Here is a 21,683-nt window from a genome sequence, read left to right as displayed (position 1 = left end):
ATTCATTCATGATTTTGCGATTCTTGAAATTTTCTTCTAAATTCCGATGTGATAAGAACTGTGGTAAAACGAATATATTTGATTTTATACTTATCATACTGGGTGGCCGAGTCTATGTAAGAAGCCTTAAGATGTTTTGCGAGAAAAAATTACCTGTGTGATGATTATCACTACTGCATAAAACTGTAATGAAACAGAGCTAAAATTTTACGCATACAAATCATTTGAAAGTTGGGAGATAAAACATATTTGTCTACATGTGCACGTAAATTAATACTTTGTACAACATAGAGAAATTATTTGATAGCAAAGCTGTTCATAGCATGTGTGATTGTGTTGATAGTAAAATTAGCCATAATGGCTTCAGCATTTCAAAACATGGTCGTTACAGACTTCAAATATATCTCGTCCTATGTTTGATGTACCAAAGGAAATCCATGATAAACATCACAAGGTCTATTTATTTCCCTCCGTTTTATCTCTGATTATTAACTTTGGCCTTTGCCTAGGATGTTAACAACAATACACATGTTATTAGTAGGTAATATGGTCGCTAGGCTGACTACGAATTAGGATAGTGCTACAAGAGTAATTCTATGCTGTATTTTCTGCTTGGAATGAAGACAATCGCTTGTATCTGCTAGACTACTTTAGCGAACAGGTTTTATACTTGCTACTATAATCGTATTAATTGACACTGGGGATAGCAAAGTTAGACAGTAAAAAACAGCTACTCATGACTTTTTCTGGTGGTATGACTCGGCATGGGGTGGACATTTTAGCAAATGTAGACATAAGCAACATGTAGGTGTAATTTTCTGATTTTTCCCAGCTAGATCTTTTTTTAACATTAGGTACAACGTACTCAGAAAATCTGACACAACAATTAGTCTCATTACTTTCAGAACATTATCCAAGCTGGGCGTATTAATGCCACACGTTTCATGCCGTCTGTTCTCTGTAAAAGGTTTCCTGACAGTATGTGTTATAAAAATGTGCATATTTCATATTGCCATAAGAAACCAATTGTTCTTTTATTTATCAGGGGAAAAAAACTTGTTTTGCTTGGCCTGAAGTTTTCAGTATTTGAATAGCAGGTCCTAACAAGCAGAATATAAGGATTTTGGTTGAGCCTCACCTTTAAGTCAGAACTGCAGGAAGTGAATACAAGAGCCACTTAAAATTTCTTTTATTTGAACATGTTGGTATTGTCTTTAGATTCGGGTTACCATACTATTTAGGTGCTATGTGTTTTTGTCATAAATATTTCAAATTGGAACTGACTGTTTTTGAGTTAAGAAAACAACCCAAAATATAGATATCGCATTTCATGGGATTTTGTTATGAAAGGAAAATAAATGCCAGTGAGCCTAACTTTAAAAAGTCAAGGACTTCACTAACTGAATTATTTCAGATTTTTGTATATTTATTTACTGAGTTCATAGCATTTTGGGGGCCATATTTCTTCATGAATGTCAATTTGGTTTGTATTGAAATCATATTAACGAGACAATCTATTGACACCAACTATTGTTTACAGAAGTAGAAAATATTTGCATTTTTGTCCTGGATACAGTTGATCTATCTGATAATCTATTTGTGGATTGAAGTTGTTACCTCACATCAGCTTTTGAAATATTTGTTCTTCAGTGAAGAGGTGTGTTAAATCTTGGTTGGCTTCTCCAATATTACAAGTTAAGAATTTAAGATCATGCATGTAAATTTGATTTTCATTCGGGATGTTTTTTGTGGTGTGTATTTAAAGGAGATTTGTCAATCTGTCACGGTGACATAAGGGAGCCCTTGAGTTAAGGTAGAGAAAAGTTTGATAAATATGGTATGTCCTAGTAAGTGTTTATATTGCACTTAAAACCAGGTTAGACTTTGATAAATCACATACTCTTCAAGCTTTTAATGGCCAGGGCTTGTTTTATCACAAATAGCCTTGTCTCATCTGATTGACCTAAATCAACCAATCAGAAGAAAACTAACATATCTTCTTGGGTGGGCTTAATTCCTCTTTCTGAGATACGTATGCTATGCCATGCAAATTACTGGTTAAAGGGTGTAGGTTTTGTTTATAGATGTGATTAAGACAATTATGGTAGATCTTGTCAGTTCCCTCTAGGAAAACTTAACATGTCTGATACTTTTAGTAAAAACATGTTTGAGTAATTATGGAGTGCTTGAAGGGTAAATATCTGTTGATTTTGGAGGAAAGCAAGTAATAGACTGATTATTTTGTATCTACATGATCTTAGAAGATACCCTGTCGATGTAGCTACACATATGTAGAGATTTGTTTTTGAGAAAATAATCGGCACAATCTGTTGTGTTTCTTGGTGCCTAAATAGAGGTACAGAGGGTTAATTATAATGAACTTACATGGTTCTGTGTAGGTGTTTGAAACCTCTTAAACAAAATGAAATACCACACACACAAAATATATTACCAACTTAAGATAAACACTTACAGCGAATTGAGCTTTACAACTTTTAATTAGCTAATAAAAAATATTTTGGCAAGAAAATTATGGTAGAGTGCTTAACTAGTTCTTGCTATTATCAGATTTTCAATATAGATTTAAGAATTCTATTTTGATGGGATATTTATGTCTGTGTGTATATTGCCTAACTGCCTTTGACTATGTAACGTAACGAAGGGTTTTATGTTGTCAATGGAAGGAAAGAGAGTACATAAAAGAACTAGGAAAAATAATGATAACAGCATCTCTCTTTGCCTTCGAGCTATAAAACTAGCTTCTAAAATGGCTTACAGCCGGCTGTAACCAGGGTGGTATATTTGATTGCTAAACCATGTGCCTGGATGCCAAATTTTAGGTTTCCTGTTTATGTTAGTCAAGTCTTGGGGTATGGAGGGGTTTTAATTGTTGGCAAATGAAGCTCTTATCAATATGAGTATACAGCTTTAAAGTTAGTCGCCCATTATACCATCAGTTATAGCCTGAGGCGCCATTGCTAAAGGCCAGTTCATGGTACTTAAAAAGATTTCTTTGAAAATTTGACAGACTTTAAGGGCCAGCTTGACCAGGGCACTCGGCTCTTGTGACTTTTAAGAAACAACATTGACCATACATGTATAATGGACAACACACTCACTTGACAGAAGAGGGCAAATAGTATTTGCTTATTTATTAGAAATTTCACCTGTCTATCATTAAAGCTGTTATCAATAAAGTTATAACAGATCGCAAATGGCTGATGAAAATTTGAAATGTTTCACATTATTGACATTGTAAATGTTTTATTAAAGAGGTTACCATATTCATGAAGTACATTTTAGAATGAAATAATATTTAATCGATCTAATTCATGTCTTTCAAAGTATCATTGACATATGTTATTCTCTCTATATATTGCTTACACAGGATTTGTAAGTTAATCTATTTTAATATACCATTAATTTATATTTCACTCTTTTCATATAAACTTAATATTTTTTCTAGATAGTTATTTTAATGCATTTTTTTTTATTTCTTTTTTTGATATTTTTATTTTGGCCATTGTTGTTAATTTTTTTTTTTTATTTATTTTCAAATATAATTTATTTTGCAATACACGTTTTGTGCTGGTTTCATGTTTAATTTCTATAAACATTATTACCTTTATGACCATTAGATTAAAAAATATGAAAACTATTTTTCACCTCATTATGGAAATCTGAATATATTCTGTAAGCCAAGGATTAATATTAGTATTTTATTCATGCTAAATAGGACAATATCATGTTAATTTCCTCTCACAGTTTCTTTGTCTTTTAGAATTTATGATTTGCAGTGATTTTTCAATTCTATTTTATAGTACCAAACCGGAGAATGTTTAAAAAGAACTGGAGTTACAGTTTTACTAACGTCACTTAGTAATATGTTAGCATTCTTTACAGCTGCCATCATACCTATACCAGCTTTACGTGCATTTTCCTTACAAGTAAGTCAAATGATTTGAACAATGTGGCAACTAATATGCTTACCTGCAATTAATGATTATTGATACCATAGTAATAGCATTTCACTGGTAATTTGACACATTTAAGAGATAACTAGAAAGTAAATTGCCATGTTAAACTCATTAATCTTTTACAAATTGGCATTTTTCCTCCTTGGGGTAGATTATTTTGAATTAATAGTCTTGAAAAAAAGTGTTGAAGGAGGATGAAAAAGAATATTTTGTTTGTCATAGTCACTGACTTACTATAAACAATCAGCAGGATTAAGCATAAATTTGAACTCCACTGGAAGCAGACGTCATTGTATAATGAGGATGAGTTATTCAAAATTCCATGACGTCTGACAGCTGAATTCCTTCCCCCTCCCATTTTAATTGTAAATGTTCGAATAAATCATAAACTGTTATTTATGGTGAAGAATTCGTAGAGAAAGAAGTGGGTACTAAATTTGTGGTCGGCTAGGTTAGATCATCTAATGTATTCTTTTTAATATATGAAGGATCACAGCAGGTACCTGCTTCCTTAGAGAGAAATGGCCCACAAAATATAATGATGAATGGGTCTTTTATACTAGTTCACTTCACACAATAATATTACTATTACTTACTTATATTACACAGTGGTTCTTATTAAAGGTTAAATCAGATGACCCCTTTTAGTTTAAAAAAGGTATTAGTGATACATGTTTGTCATTCACATGAGAAAATATGGAAGAATATTTTTAATATTGGTAATTCAAATGACACAATAAAACGTATCTTAAAGTAGCTTTAAAAAAAATATATGTATGACCCCATCATAAAATTGTCTTTTCTAGTAGTCCACTGCAAACTACAGTACTAAAGGTATTAAGTGGTTTAAAAAGTACTTATAGCGAAAATATTATACAATTTAAAGGCATAAAGAATAAGATGCAAAAACAAACCAAGTAGACTTCTATTAATTTGCTCCCTTGTGGGTAGGGCATATGTACAATCACACTGATCAGCAGTGAATATTTGCTAGGCCGCTACAATCACTGATAAGGATGACATCAATGTGACTTAATGAGTCTCAAATATTAACTTTTTTCCACCGACAAATTAAATTCTAAAACATTTTTTTATAAAAATAAATAAAGACATTTGACGTATTTGTAGGTAAAATTTATTTCCTATTTAGTGTAAATGGGTATTAAAATGACGAAAAAGGCAGCATTCTGCCTGAAACAATAACGTCGTATGTAAACAATGCACGCGCCATTGAGCCAATGATTGACGCCGCATGCTGTGAAGGCAGTCATCTTTTACAGAGATATTAGAAGACTTTTGTAATTCTCTGTGAAACAGATTGATGTACAATTTCAAATAATATATGGTAATAGTTCTAATTATACGTAATTTAAATCGGTTTCTGTGTGGAGTTTAAGTAATAAAAAGTAATTTGTAAAAATGCCCACCTTTATTTCTAAGATGAAAACATGTAGAACAAAATTAAGACTGGTCTAAAATTACATATTTTGAAAAGACTGAGTTGTGTATAGTTCAAATGTGTCATTGTAATGGGCGTTAGACCACCATGTTTATTTTATATATTAAATATAGTACAGGTTGGTCATTTTATTAATGGTATAATTATGTGCCAACAAGGTGTCAAAAAACTTTAAAAGACTTTTCATAGAAATATTTTTCTGAGTAGGTTCTTGAATAGACGCATACTTTTGTAAGATATTTGACAGCTTGAAATCCACTGTGGTATATTAGTTACATACAGTTACAAAATAAAAACTAAAAGATTTCAGTCTAGTTTAATTAATTGTATGAAATAGAAATATATGATTAGATCTTTTGTTAATATCATACAAGTATTTTGTACTAATCATATCACATGTAGGTTATAACTTCCCTAATTTGTACCTATTTCTTTTAAAATAAATTGTAAAACAAATTCCTGATTTGTCTTTTATCATAAGAAAAATTTCCAGTGTCATAAATCGTTCATGTCTACATAATACCTACCTACACTTCAAAACTTGGTGAATTTTGAAAAGGAACCATATCAAATTATCTGATTGACACCATTTTATTGTGTCTATGCTATGGACATGTTTGTTTTATACTTGTAAATTTAAAAAAGATATTTGGATTGGTTAAATTTTCAAGCCCTCTCATTTAACTTTCTTTCTATTTTAGGCAGCCCTCTTGGTATTTTTCAACATGGGTTCAGTACTACTTATATTTCCTGCCATTGTTAGTTTAGATCTTGTCAGAAGAGAAGACAAGAGATTAGATGTTTTATGTTGTTTTCAAAGGTACAGTATATTACAAACACATCACAAATTTTAAAGCAGATATTTTAATAGTTTCCCTGTCAAGTAAAATGAGTTTAGGAATTCTACTCACTAGTACCTACTCTTGTCTCGGGTTGCTCTGATCATCACTTTAGATTTTGTGCCGTTATTATAAATTATGATGTGTTGTCTAATCCATTGATAAGTTTACTAACCCTGCCTTACTATTATGTGTTGTCTAGTTCATTGATAAGTTTGCCCCTGCCTTACTATTATGTGTTGTCTTTTTCATTGACAAGTTTACACCTGGCTTACTAATAATATGATGTGTTGTCTATTTCATTGACAAGTTTAACTTTTCCTTACTAACACTTGTACTGAGTAGCATGACAGATTTCATTTTCATAAATATATCTGTAATTTAAAAAAACTGATGACAAATCAGAACTGTGGGTCAAATTTGAAGATACATGGTGCATAAGATAATAAATTTCATTATCTTCTTTGATTGACATTTAGTAATTGAATATATTAACACAAGGTATAATTTTATGGATACACAATTACTGAGTTTAATACTAAGTGACGTTTGGACGAGGATACTCCGTCTTTATCAAGCTAATGATACAGGTATGTGAATAGTAGGCAAATACATACAGCATATGCAACAAAAATAACAATCAAATACAATTAAATCTTAACACCTTTGATCATTGATTAGGGGGCCATTTACACCTAAACCTACACCACGGAAATTAAAAAGCGGGGGGGGGGGGGGATCCTATTATTTATAAGGATCAGTGTATTAACACTATTAATGGGAAACCAATATAGGAGTATGAGTGAACAAGAGAGATCGCTGATGCAAGGGGAATACCTGTATCATTTGCTTGATACAGACGGAAGTATCCTTGTGGAAACACAGTAATTTCTTATCCATAAAATTGTACCTTGTGTTAAATTTCATTATGTATGACAAATTGCATGTTCTTGGATTTGTTTTCCTATGTTGTTTTAGTATGCACCTATTGAAATGTTGAAACAAACTTTTCATGTATGCCAACACATTGCCAATATGCCAGTATATATTCATAGAATGATGACACACATGATAAATAATACCATATTCTATTTACAGCTTTGGCGCCACAGAAGTTATAGAACTCCAACCTCGTACATGTGATGTGGAGGAAGATATGGAACAAGGTCGACCTCCATGTTACAGCCCACCACCAAGTTACAATGCTGCTGTTTTGCATGACACTGTGGCACGTTCATCAGCAGACGGCTCTCATGCAATTACAGAACTGGCTTCAAATGAAGGAAACTTTGTAGTGAGAAATCCTAATGCAGCAACAGGTTGTCCATCAACAACGTCTTCTCGTCAATGTTTGACGCCAGAAGAAAGTGTTACATGTAAAGAAAGATGTGTCAAAGCTCAGAGAGAATGTTTAAGTTGGTCATTAACATGTTTAGCTACAAACTATTATGGACCTTTCCTACAAAAAACACCAGTAAAGGTAAATACTAAATATAATTTAAAATGTTCAAGGTCAGTGCTAGTAGGAAAACAAAATACAGAAATTTAAATGATCTTAGACGTATTCCCTATGATTTTTACTGAAGTGAACCAAAGTCGATTGAATGTAATAGGTTGTCTTTAATGTTTATATTCTTATGGCAAATAGTTTCCAAAGCATTAAAATATCTGTATAAATTTAATGATCTATACGATACAAAAAATGTAATTGAGATTAAATTAAAACTTTTGTTTATATATTGCAGGTGTTTGTAATGGTGTTCTTCTTCATATTCTTTATAATTGGAATATGGGGAACAGCTCAAGTTAAAGATGGTTTAGATCTGACAGATATTGTACCCAGAGATACTCAACAATTTAAATTTCTGGAGGCACAATCAAAATATTTTGGATTTTACAATATGTATGCTGTAACTCAGGTATGTTTTCTGTTTATAATCATGAAACAAGATATTATTAAATATGTTAGTTAGTGTTAGTTGTATTTTACGTCCGCTTCCACCGAGGTGATATCGCAGACAAGTTAAATATGTATAAACTTTATCCATTTATAATGTCAACTCTGATGCAATATACACTTAGAGCATGCAATATTTATGATTGTAATATACACTCTTTAATACACAATTTGAAAACCACAATATACACTTATATCAGATATATTCACTCTTACTATAATACAGACTATATAAAATGTTTTTATAATATCATCTCTGATGCAATATACACTTATTCCCAATATGCATTGATTAGACATATGGTACACACTTGAATTTAAGGCCTCACAAAATCAATGTCTTGTTTCTCGGGCAACTGACTGCTGAAAATGTAGGAGGGGAGGGCAGCTTCTTTTTCTTTTTATCTCAATGCTGGCTAGAGGATGGTGCAAAAAGTGGTACATAGGGCCTATTGGGTGGTAGACTTAATATATGTAAACGCTGTAAAAGCCTGTAGCTCATTCAGCACACAGATAACTATCTACTCTACTTTGAGAATAGATCTCTGCCCTGAATGGCCACCATGTCCAAAAATTAGTATATTGTTTTGTAATGTGGTCCTACTCCCTTTCACATTTGTCATACACACAAAGACTAATTAAAGCTTTTCAGTTTCATTAAATGGAAGCAGAATAAATACATCTCAAAATTTTTGAAGTATACATAGTGTTTTCGACTAAAATCGTCAATTTAGGACTTAAAATGTCGGTCAACTAGCTTAGTGTCGGTTCTTAAGCTATTTGTACACAGTCAGCGTAAACTTAGTATGCCCTGTGGCTAAGTAAATGCGTGACCACGATTTCCGTTAAGCATGTGCATAAGAGTGGGTTGTTTCTTAGGTGAAGTTATTCATTCAGTCATGACAAAGTAAAGCCAGTTTCTAACTAACACCTCGATATATGTATTCAAATATTGTTGTCAACAATATTCAGTGTGGACGAATTAACTTCTATTTCATCAGGAGAGGTAATTAATATCATGTGATTCAAAAATGGTGGCTATTTCAATATCGCTAATAAAAACCTGTAAATATGTATTTTCATCTAAATGAGTTTAATACACTTAAATGGATATACATGTATGAGGCATGTAGGTACATGCAGCATATTTTTTTATGAATTGCGTATCAGTGGTGTTAGGTGGGCATTGTGTATATAATTTTTTTCATCAAGACCATTAAAAAGACTGCATGTGCAACCATTTTGGGGTGCCTGAGAAACAACTTATTTTATCTTTGCTGCCTAATATACACACTTTGTTACCAATTTGAAATATGCTTTATCAGAATACACTTTTATGCATTATATCCACTCTTACAGTCTTACTATGGTGCACCCTTTATTGATATCTACAATATACATGCTTTATTTAATACATCTACCTTGTTTAAAATACATTATATCAGTATGTAGATATGTTTGGTATACACCTAAATCACAATACATAATCTGTATATACAATTATAATGTACATGTACCAATACACCCATCCTAATATACAATCTATATACATCTATAATATACATGCACCTACATTATATCAATACACACATCCTAATATATATCTATATATCAATCCAACGTTTCGGGTGCAATACCCTTTTTCAAACAAAAGAGATGACGTCACAGGATTTTTAAATTTATTAATGTACAATGATTGGTTTGAAAGAAAAGAAACCAATCATTGTACATTAATAAATTTAAAAATCCTGTGACGTCATCTCTTTTGTTTGTATATGAGGCGTCACAGGATTCACAAAAAATCATTCTTGAAAAAGGGTATTGCACCCGAAACGTTGGATTGATATAAAGATCATTTAAATCTACAAGTCTGTTGTTGGTTCCGTTTGGCGGGGATTCTTTAATTTTATCTATTCTACTACTCCGCCCCGCCGGCATCATTTTTTGATCCAGATCCTACGCAGATGTACCAGCCTGTCCAGCTTTTCTACGTATTCAAGGGAGTGTTGCCGTACCCCTCATCATTTTCCATATATCTATATGTACATCAATATATACATCTATAATATACATGTACCTACATATGTAATACACACCTCTGTCCTGATATACAATCTATAATATACACTGCTTATAAACACTGGTCATTTTCCACATATCACTATTTGATATACTGATACACATGTACAAGATATAAACACACTCATTTATATGTCTCGTCCTTCTATCTATTGTTTGTACATATATATCTAAAAAAAAAAAATAATTATCCTTATTATTCCACTAATCACATTGTAAATATTCTCACTATGTATATATAACATGTAATTGTCTGCGCTATCACTTCGGTGGAAGCGGATGTAAAATACAATTAACTAACAACAACTATTTCTCATATTCTTCCTTCAACTCAATTAAGAAATGAAACATTTGCTGATTTATTAATATTTTAAAATATATTTACAGGGAAACTTTGACTATGCCAAGAAACAAGATTTATTAGATAAATATCATGACAAATTTCATCAAGTGACACAAATCATCAAGAGAGAGGATGGCACTCTACCCACATTCTGGTTAGACATTTTCAGACAGTGGTTGCTAGGTAATTATATGAACTAGTCAGTTGAATAACAGCTTTATGGATAACATTTACCAGGTTTATTAACTGCAACATTTCAATGAGGATACTCTCAAGCAATGATACAATCAAACATGTTTCAGAAGGTTATATACAAACGGGTAACAATACGCTAATTGACAATTAAAAGACATATATAATTGAAGACTGTATTAGTGTAATATTTGTTACCATAGGGTCCCATTCTCAATGTTCGAGTGATCACGTGCAGTACATGATGAATGTAGAATATGATCATACAATACATGGAGTATTTTCTATGAAATTAACGTGTTGATTAATTAATCTTGATTTGTAAAGCATCAAATAACATTAAAAATTTACTTGAAATGCTAAAGTGTGTCTTTTTTTTGTTTTCAGATCTTCAGAAATCTTTTGATGATGATGTGACACATGGTTGCATTGTTAAAGATAAATGGTATCACAATGCAACAGATGATGGCATCTTAGCCTATAAATTATTAGTACAAACAGGGAATTTAGATAGACCCAATGATAAGGAAATGGTGAGTATACATTAGTTTCCAGTGTAAAGTAAGTAGTGGTGGCATGAACCTTCTGCTGGGGAATCTTGGTCCCAACACTACTTTAAGAAGATCGTATCTCCATTCTATGTAACTTAATTTTTGGAGTTAGATTTTTGAAATGTTCTTGGTTGATAGTTTGTCTTTTTTAATTAAAATGGAATTCATTTTACTCTTCATTCAGATTTTTAAGAATCGTCTAGTCAATGAGAAAGGGATTATTAATCCTGATGCTTTCTATAACTACCTCACAGCCTGGGCTGCAACTGATGTTATTGCTTACACCTCCTCCATGGCTGACTTTAAACCCGAACCTAACTCATGGCTTCATGACCCGTCTGATAATGATTTAATGGGTAAGTATTTAAAGATGGGTATATAGCTTTAATTGAACTAAGATTATGAATATGCTGTTATAAATGTTTAAAGAAATTTACCAAGATCTGATTCAAAGCCATGGACTTAATCACAATAGAAAAATGTAATTTTGGAATTTTCTAGCTTCATATCATTTTATTTTTTGCTTTGTTTATTTTTCAGTACCAAAGTCACAGCCTTTGATTTATACTCAGATTCCTTTTTATCTTACTAACCTGTCTAATACAGAAGAAATAATATCTTTAATAACTGTAAGTAATACATTATTCTGTATATTCTTTTAAAAGTCAAATAACTGTTATCTCATATAGCCAGTCATTTATCAATTAAAGAATAATGTCTTTAAAATTGTTGTTTTTTTTTTTTGTAGGAAATTCGATCTATATGTGATATGTTTTCCGAAGAGGGTTTACCAAACTATCCTAGTGGGGTTCCCTTTACATTCTGGGAACAGTATATCAACCTACGTTTCTATATGATGTGGGCTATTATCTGTGTTTTACTGGTCACTTTCTTTGTAATTACCATCACTCTGATGAACCCTTGGTTAGCTTTTATAGTGGTAAGTACTCATTTTTGACTCGGTGGCGGTCAGATTTTAAATGTGTCTTTTTACTTTTAACACAACTGGCTGTATCTAGTTGATAGGACATTTTATCGCAGTTTGTTATTGGAAAGGTAAAAATGTTATGACAGATTACGGTGAAAGAAAAATGACATCCTGAAATTGCAGTCAGTGAAAAACTGTTGTAACTCACCAAAGATGTCTGCGATAGCTAACTTTTCTCACAGCTTACTGATGGTGGCAGAACCATACATCTTTTGATATACAATGTATGTCTAGTTACAAAAACAAAGTTTGAAGAGTTAATGGAGATTTTGTTTGAAAAACTTAAATTGGCATGTTTGTTTTGTGTTCTGGACTATATATCAAATATCCTCCTTAATATAAAAGTAAAATTTCTACATCAAGAAAGTTGTAGTGTCTCGTTAATTAGATAGAAACCACCAGTTGACATATCAAACTTGAGGGCTAGCCCATATAAAAATACCTAACAGGGTGTGAACTTTACCTTCTGGGAATGTTATGGATGTTGAAGGGTGTTGACAAATATATGATATGTTGGTTGATAACTGTGGCTTCCCCCACCCATGGTATTTTTAAATGGAATAACCCTGACATACTGCAGATAGTAGTTAAGAAGCCTATATGTACATACAATGTATATTAAATTTGAAATATCAAACACATTGGATTTCTTAAAAGTTGTTGAGTTCATTTCTATTGTTGCATCAGGATTTATCCACCTGAATAATATTTCCTCCACCACTATACAATTGAAAATGAAATTGTTTTGGTATTTTTGTTTCCAGGTAGTAACACTGAGTTCCATCTTGGTGGAGTTATTTGGTTTTATGGGTATTGTTGGCATCAAGCTCAGTGCTGTTCCTGCAGTAATTCTGATAATGACTGTTGGAATTGGTATAGAATTCACACTACATATGTCAGTGGTAAGAATCATTCTTTCTACATAATTCTTAAAACATAAAATCCAAATTTGGACATTCTTTTCAACTTCCAACTTGCCACCGATATACTTTTTGAAATCCAACACACATGTAGATCAAGGTTTAAAGATTGTTGAAATTATCAAACATAGATTGTAAATTTTTCTCCTAATGTATGAATTTTTAGTATATAAACATGTTTATCCAAGTTTCTTTTAATACAATATTTTTACTAGAATACCATTTTAAAAACACAAAAAGTTGGAAACATTGATACATTATTAGATTCTGTTCAGATTCTAATTACTTCATGTGCAATATCTACATATATATAGATTTTAATTGGTATTCTTTCCTTTATAAATTTATAGTTGTGGTGTTTGAATCAATGTTTTGTATTTAAAAAATAGAAATATCAATATATTGTATTTAAAAAAAAATAGAAAAATCAGTATATTGTATTTAACTCAATACATCGTGTTTAAACAAAATAAATCAATGTGTTTTAATAAAAGTCCATATTTTTTGTTCAATTAAAATCAATATTTGTGTTTAAACCAATATCTGTGTTTAAATCAATATTTGTGTGCTAGAATAAATATGTTATATTGATATTAATGTTATGTGTTAAATTTAAATTGATAATTGTCTATTTATCCTTGCAGGGTTTTATAACTGGTATTGGTAACAGAAATCGTAGAATGATGTTGTCATTACAGCATACCTTTGCTCCAGTTATTCATGGTGCTATTTCTACTTTACTTGGAATTATTATGTTAGTAGGAGCGGAGTTTGACTTTATTGTCAAGTAAGTATTTCAGTTAATTACACTAAAAAAATTATTGTGAGCTGTTTTAAAGAGGCATTATGTTAGATATATATAGATAGTTCAAAAATAGATAGTAATAAATGAAAATACTGTCCAATCCACTCAATATCTAAACCACCCAATGGTCTAGAGAGTTTATTATTGGCTTATTATGTGAATAAATGGCTAAATAGAACATTTGTAGATAGAAAAAATACCTACAATAGGCTGATTTAGCTCTTACATAATGCCTCTTTAAGTTTGAAGTAAGGTGTCATATTTATTTCATTCTGGTTTTATATTTGGTGGTCTATCATACATGAAGACCTGAATATTTGAACACAAACTTCCTGAAGATGTTGTTAGATCTTACTGAAACAGAAACAAAATTAACATCTAAAAGTAGGAAGATGCAGTCAGTGTTCACAGGATCAGAAATGGACGTTCTGTTCACAGGTTTATAATCTTCCCTCAAATGATCATCCTCCATTCAGCATTTAAACAGACAGCAATAATTTCTTGATTTTGTTATTTCTCTTATACATTATATTAAATCTCCTACTATACAACAAAACCAAATTGAAATGGCCAAGTGAATACAAAGCTGTTAACAACAAATACTTTCCACAACAACGCCTGTTGCCCACTTGACTGATGCTAAAAGAGTCTGATTTCAAAATTATTTGCAAGATGATTATTTATTATCTATAAACAATATTCATTTCAAGAATATTTGTTTCAAGAAAGCAGTTTTTGACTGCCAAATATCGTACTTGGGGAAAGTGTAACTTTATTGAACCACACATTTTTTATGTTTCCTTATTTCGCTCCTGCGAAAAAGAACATTAAATCATGGAAAACCAACAGTTAATACTGAGGGGATTAAACACAGACATGATCAGTAAGCTACTGATCAGTGTTTTCTATGTGTGATTATTGTCACCAATATCAATATTATACAATCTGTTCTTTTGTTTCATCAAACATGGTTCTAGTATCAGTCAACTGTAGTCTTAATATGTCTGCCATTTTAGCAACAAAAACCCAGTTGTTTTATTAATGAATTTAAACTTGATCACCTTTAAAACACATTCTACTACCAATCACCTTCACCTTCCAAATAAATTAAAACCTTTGGATTTTATTTATTATTTTCAAGTCTCAGAGCTCATTGTATTTTTCAACTTTTTCTCTACCAAAACAGCATCTTTGATTGAAGTATAATTTTGTCATGACTGGACTAGATTATTTTAAAATGATCTACTGAATTTATTGTAATTCGATTGGACTACACACTGTTTACAGCACATATTAGATTCACAAGAATATTAACTGCAGGCAATAATAAACACTATCAGTGAATTTTTATCAGTTCTGACTTGATGTATGATGATACGTGTACAAGTTGTAAAAACTTTACATTTTATTAAACGATTCCAGAATTGCTTCTGGTATATCTACAATTATGGCTATGTATTTAATCTCTTAAATTTGGCGTTTTTCATGTTCAAATGTGCTCATCATAGTCTTTCATCACTGTTGTGTTTATTCAGCCCACCCAGTATGTTGGAAGGCAATATAAATGGGCTTTATATCTGCTATTTGGATATATCTTACTTCCAGTGTTATTCCTATTATCTTTTTTCTGCAAACACAGTAATCATTTAGATTTTATTAGTTAATGTGTTTAGTTTGCCAGCCTATCAGTGATTATCTTCTCCAGGCAAGGGTGGCCTTAATGCTTGTCATTTGGTGATTTTGTCTTTGAAATATACATGCATATTGCATACATACATAAAAGACATACATAAGACATAGGGACTAAAAAGATCAGTAAAAATAGTCTGGAAAATAAGTAAAGATACAGTAAGGAATAGAAATAAAATTAAAGACCATACACAATCAAAAGTACCTCTTTTTCCGCTAGTTAATCACAAAGTCTGCAGTACATTTAAGTATCTCATAGTCACAACCTCAAGCCATTCGATCAACAAAACCATAAGGTCCCTACATCATTCAAGAACACAGCAAGAGACTGGCTGCCCATTAGTGATCCCCTTAAGTTTTTGTCCTGTGCACACCTCATGGATGTTTTACAGGGAAACCAGTATTTATCTAGTAAGATAAGGTGTCTCTACATTCCATATACATGTATACCAAATTTGCCATTCCTTTATTGCAAATAATTACCCTTTAAATACTTTTGACCCTTTCGTGGGAATGTATCTTAAGTTATTGTAAATTGAAGTTTACATTGATGACTATTTGAATTCCAGTAGCCATCTTTAGTCTTTTTAACATTAAAAAATTAAGTGTTGTACTTTTATGTAATTCACATAACTATCATAACCTGAACCATATGAAATAGAATCATTATGTAAGATACTTTAGTTTCAATTAATTTTTGTAGATAAAGTGATGATTTATATATACCAGTATATTATGTAGATCATTTCACGGAATGTTCTAGGAGATAGTAACACGATATCTACTGACAGTATCATTTGCTTTCATATTTTGAGTTATGTTTTAAGGTTATTGGTGGTGTGATCATAACCATACAGTAATAAGAGTCTCCATCTGTTTTTTTTAGGGGAAATATTTTCTATGAAACATTAAAATGACCAGCATGATGTTGTCAGAATTGTTGAGTCACAGTTCAACTGTATAGGAAACATCTGTCTCATTCAGGAGTTGGTCCAAAGGCTATATTTTTCTTTGTATTTACGCCATTTCGGCCATTGTACTAAAAGAGGTAGAAAGTTTATTACTCGACTATTGAAAGCTTTTAAGAAAATGTCAGAAATAAGAAATAATAATACAATCTCAGTGCAGTTGTTAGCTAACAAGTGGGTGGGACCAAATCCCATTATTTAAACATATATTGTAAGCATTGGGGGCTACCTAGACAAAATGTCAGGGAGAAGCAGATAGTTGTCAGATGTAGTAAAGTAGGGAGTGGCCACCATTTCTCACCACTGCTGTGTCAAGGTAGAATTTTTTTATAAAAAAAAACCAAACAATCCTGGGTGACTGTTCTGAGGCGTGGAATAGTATTAATTATATCAACAATTTTTAATAGGTAGATGAGTAGCGTTGAGCTACGAAGTAAAATACTAGAGTTGTTAAATTCTGTGATGGTCTCTCTCTATATATATTACCTTTAATTCTGCGAGACGAACAAAAGTACCCTATTGAGAACCATCCAAGCTGATAATAGCCTTTATTGTGTTGTATAGTCAGGCCAACTCTGAATAGAGAGAGGGAGATTGAGATCCAACACTTCAGCTATAGAAAATAGAGGATCGCTCAACCCAATAGACCACCCAAGTGCATGTGGTGTGGAATTTCGTTCACCTAGGCCTAAACATACACTTCACTAGCTGCCATTTTCATCAGGGTCATGAATGGCTCTGCAAAACAACTTATTTTTCTCTAGTTAATTTAGAGCAGATTAAAAAACAGAGATATTCTTGCTCAAATCCTTTACTTAAATTGCTTAATAATTTAGAAGTTAGGAAAAAAAGAGAAACTTTTAAATATTTTTTTTCCTTTGTACATGAAGGTTATTCATTTAAGCCATAAAAAGAGATTCATATCATGGTGATATACCTCCATGATATAGAGTTTATAAGTAGATGTGGATATGAAAGTATTTTGTCATGTCAGTAGAAATTTAGGACATGGTAGCAATGGTGTTCCTTTAAACCTGTTATGAGGAAACGATTTCTTTTGTAATTTGGATAGAAATTCAGAAAATAAAATAACTTTTTTTTCTATCAGATTGTAAATACATCATTAACCTTTAAAGAATTTTCTTTAGAATGTTAAATATTAGAGTACTTTACACTACTGTATGTTGCCTTGGTGTAGAGTGGGATGCAGATTTTACCTTTTTGTGGCATAGGAGGATGAAAAGGGACAAAGTAAAGATCCTAGTCAATTTTGAATCATTGCAGTAGATTTGATACAACATCTTTTTGAGATTTTTTTTTTTCGGGTGGTTGATCTCTGACGATTGAGGGGGGAAGTTTACTGAGAGAAAAATAAAGCTAGTAGAAAGGTCAGTGATGTTGGAAGGTAAACAGTGAAAGAACTCCAGCAGATGTGTTATCGAGATTGATAAAATTCCTCTTGATATTGTCAGTTAACTTGATGACTTGAAATCACAGGGTTGTGTAAATATTAACACTGTTATTCTTGTTTATGACATTAGTTTCATTATGTTCTTACACCGGATCCAAAGTTTTAATCAAATCTAGGTTGATCTAGTAAATGAAATGAAATGAAATGGTGTTTAACGTCCTACTCTTCTGCACCTAACCTGGGCTAATTGAAGACGGGCATACGCCATATAGTGTGCTATGAGGGAAATTTTGCCTGGGCAGCAGCGCTACGGCCTACTCTTATATAGAATTCCAACTGCCAAGGGATCTTTTACGTGCACGCCAATGTGTACACGGGACCTCGGTTTTTCGTCCCATCCGAACGACTAGGCAGCTGTCCTTGTCAGATCCTCCGTTCTGCATCACTGACAAGGGGAAACCACGCCGGAAAATCGAGATGAACTTTCTCGGCCAATGCAGGGATCGAACACCCGACCTCCAGGCTAGCGAGCCAGCGCCTTACCCACTTAGCCACGTGATCCCCAGGTTGATCTAGTGTCTGTATTTATATTTATATACATACATATAGATAGATAGGTTTGAATGTTGAAAGATTAAATATGATGAGTTCAGAGTTGATTGTAAATTTGGAGAATTTTGAAATAGAAGTATAATTTCTGGTATCTATTAATAACTAACTAATCTTTAATATTATTCAATGTCAGAAATTAAGACACTCCAAAACATTCTAGTTAATTAGGATGATGTATGTTTTCTGGTTTCTTAATCAGAAAGAGCTGATGAGTATTAATTGTCACGTGGGTGGTATCAACATGTCGAATTCTCCATCCTTTTCTTCTAAGGAAACACAAGATGAGAGAACTATATAATCAGGGCAGGAAGCCAACTGGGGCTATTTTTAGCAGACGGTAGCAAGGCTTCAGAGAGAGTAAGCTGGCACTGGCTAAGGCTAGATTGCCTGATGGCATTTATACTGCTATTAATGTAAACCAGTTGTGTGGTCCCGACTGTAGTCAAGGAAGAGATGAATCTTTCTCTAAATAAATAACTGGGCTTATGTTTACCACTTCTGACTGGAGTTCGGTTCATATCAATCGTATATCAGTATATTCATCATCTAGCTTTCTTCAGCTTTCACACACTCACCTCAACTGTAGGTCTGTTGTGATGATTAAAACGTGAGATAATCAGTAAGATATTGAAACTAGCCATCTGAAATGCTAACTTTGTGGTCTTTAACATACATACTTGTATTCCCTGTAGATGAATAAGAAAATAAAAATGATATCTTTCAAACTTGGTTAGGAGTGGGAGTGTGGTTTAGACATTCATGTAGAGATACTCAGAATATAGAATTTCGTAAAATGGCAATTATAGAAAAGAAATAAAAATAGATTGTCCACGTTATAAACTTTTAACAAATGGTACAATGATTACAACAAAAGACATTTTATTATTCTCTGAATTTGATCTATCCATGTACAACACATATTTGAAATACAGTACTTAAACAGAACAAAATTATTTAAAATATATTAAAGTTTATATTTTGAATAATAACTAAAAAAAAGAGCAGATGTAATATTGGTTTCCATATAACAGTGAAGGCAAATTTCTAAATGCAAACCTCTGTATATTTTCAGGTATTTTTTCAATGTGTTAACAGCTTTAATTGTAATCGGCCTAATGAATGGTTTGATTCTACTTCCTGTATTATTATCTATACTTGGACCAAATGGAGAGGTGAGATATGTAAAATCATTAATTGACATAGACAAGTTATTGCATCATTTACTGTATAAATTCTGTCTTCATTTAAGGGGAGGTAACTCTTCTAACTGAAATTTTTATCCAGTTGCACTTCATCTGAATAAAAATCTATGAAAATTACACTTAATCTGTAATTATTGAAATATTTCATTTAAATTCCATTGAAGTTTTTACGTTTGTTAGTTCAAATTTAATTCAGTACAAATCCAGAAATAGCCTTAGGAACATAGTTAAATTCATTTCTAATGTTTACTTATGACTATATATTTTATGTCTTAATTATTTTTGCATTCAAGGTTATCCCAAAAGACAACCCAAATAGACTCGCAACACCATCCCCAGAGCCATCACCAAAAATAAGAGCTAAACATCACAAAACGGGTGGAAGGCGCATTTATCCAAGAAGAATGTCTGATTTATCGTTGTCAACAATACCAGAAGAATCTACACAATATCCATCTCATGAGATTATCGTACAGCCAGAGGTTGTCGTGGAAACTACCATGGGTCCAAATGGTAGTCAGACAACAACAACAACAACGACTATACCCTCTAGTACAACTGTTAACAGTAATCCCCAGTATAAAAATGTAAGTAGTGCTTTAAATATAGCAATGATTTAAATAAACTGAAATTCCATTAGGCTTACTGTTGTAATCGATTGAGTGGGCAAAGTGTTTTGAGTAGCTGGATTCTATTTTTAATAATTAATATATTAAATAATACTTTTGGAATATTCTGTGGTCTGTCATGCTGCATTGTAAATCCATGTCATGCTTTAAGGAGAAGGAAAGTCAACCTTCTGATCGCTAAAAGCTATTTTGAAGACACTAAGGTACCCATAGTCCGATTGTATATTATAGCCAACTTTTGGTTTGATGCAATGCTTGAATGTGACACAGAGTAGGGACGCTTGTTTAACCATGGTGTTTTCTCGCCGGATCTCAGACTTCATTCCACACACATTTGCAATAAAAAATTCCTTATGTTAGTCATAAAATCATCCCAATTTAGTAGACTTTGCAGCTTACCTTTACATTTTATTATTTCAGAGTTCCCCTCCTTCCCCGTCATCATCACGACACGTAACCAGGGTAACAGCTACAGCAACAGTAAAAGTAGAAGTTCACACACCTTTACCAGGTAAAGTTATATTTAATTTAAATAATTCTTGTAAATTTCAAAATGTTCTTCAATATTTCTGAGAAATTAAGTGGTTAAAGAAAAATGTCAATACAATATCTGCTTGAAGATATAATGAATTAATCGTTTCTTTTCTTAACAGGTTCAGTGAATCAAGAACACAGTTTTAAAAGTAAACGAAGAAAGTTGAGAGAAAAAGAAAAACTTGAGCCTGAACCAGTAGAAAGTTGTAATTCAGACTCAGATGGAAGTAACAAATCATAATATATTGTAAGTTTTTATTTTCTTAATATGCGACAGTGTTTCCTTTATCATTAACACAATATTACCATGACTAATAAAACATTAGGGAAATAGAATCAGATGTGGATCTTTTTCTCCCAGACTGCCAGATAACCAAGAGAAATGTATAATAGATAAATCAAAAATCCCAACTTACATAGTGCAAACAGACATCAGTTGAATAGAGTGGCGGTTTATTATATGATCAGTGTTTAAGTGATGAATCTGATTTGATCCAACAGCCACACTAATATTTTTAGGGAGTGTTG

General features: G+C 32.1%; 1 protein-coding gene across 2 annotated transcripts in view; it reads left to right on the top strand.

Moving 5' to 3' along the window:
- LOC126819199 (protein patched homolog 1) overlaps positions 1-21,683 on the top strand; it is a 62,996-nt gene that overhangs the window by 38,393 nt on the left and 2,920 nt on the right. Inside the window, exons 14-28 of one of the 2 annotated variants that reach the window (XM_050547103.2) lie at positions 3,822-3,947; positions 6,138-6,256; positions 7,374-7,755; positions 8,021-8,194; positions 10,699-10,837; positions 11,234-11,379; positions 11,582-11,753; positions 11,938-12,026; positions 12,146-12,337; positions 13,150-13,287; positions 13,950-14,092; positions 19,863-19,962; positions 20,286-20,579; positions 21,042-21,132; positions 21,275-21,402. In XM_050547103.2, coding sequence (XP_050403060.1) covers positions 3,822-3,947; positions 6,138-6,256; positions 7,374-7,755; positions 8,021-8,194; positions 10,699-10,837; positions 11,234-11,379; positions 11,582-11,753; positions 11,938-12,026; positions 12,146-12,337; positions 13,150-13,287; positions 13,950-14,092; positions 19,863-19,962; positions 20,286-20,579; positions 21,042-21,132; positions 21,275-21,396 — 2,427 coding nt within the window. In that variant the 3' untranslated portion in view covers positions 21,397-21,402. Of the gene's footprint in view, positions 1-3,821; positions 3,948-6,137; positions 6,257-7,373; positions 7,756-8,020; positions 8,195-10,698; positions 10,838-11,233; positions 11,380-11,581; positions 11,754-11,937; positions 12,027-12,145; positions 12,338-13,149; positions 13,288-13,949; positions 14,097-19,862; positions 19,963-20,285; positions 20,580-21,041; positions 21,133-21,274; positions 21,403-21,683 lie in introns of those variants that run through there. The other variant, XM_050547104.2, reaches the window with a different exon arrangement.

The sequence above is a fragment of the Patella vulgata genome, chromosome 4, assembly GCF_932274485.2.
Source record: "Patella vulgata chromosome 4, xgPatVulg1.2, whole genome shotgun sequence".
Lineage (NCBI taxonomy): Eukaryota > Metazoa > Mollusca > Gastropoda > Patellidae > Patella > Patella vulgata.
Note: the sequence above shows the minus strand (reverse complement) of the source record. Positions and strands in the feature narration are given on the sequence as shown.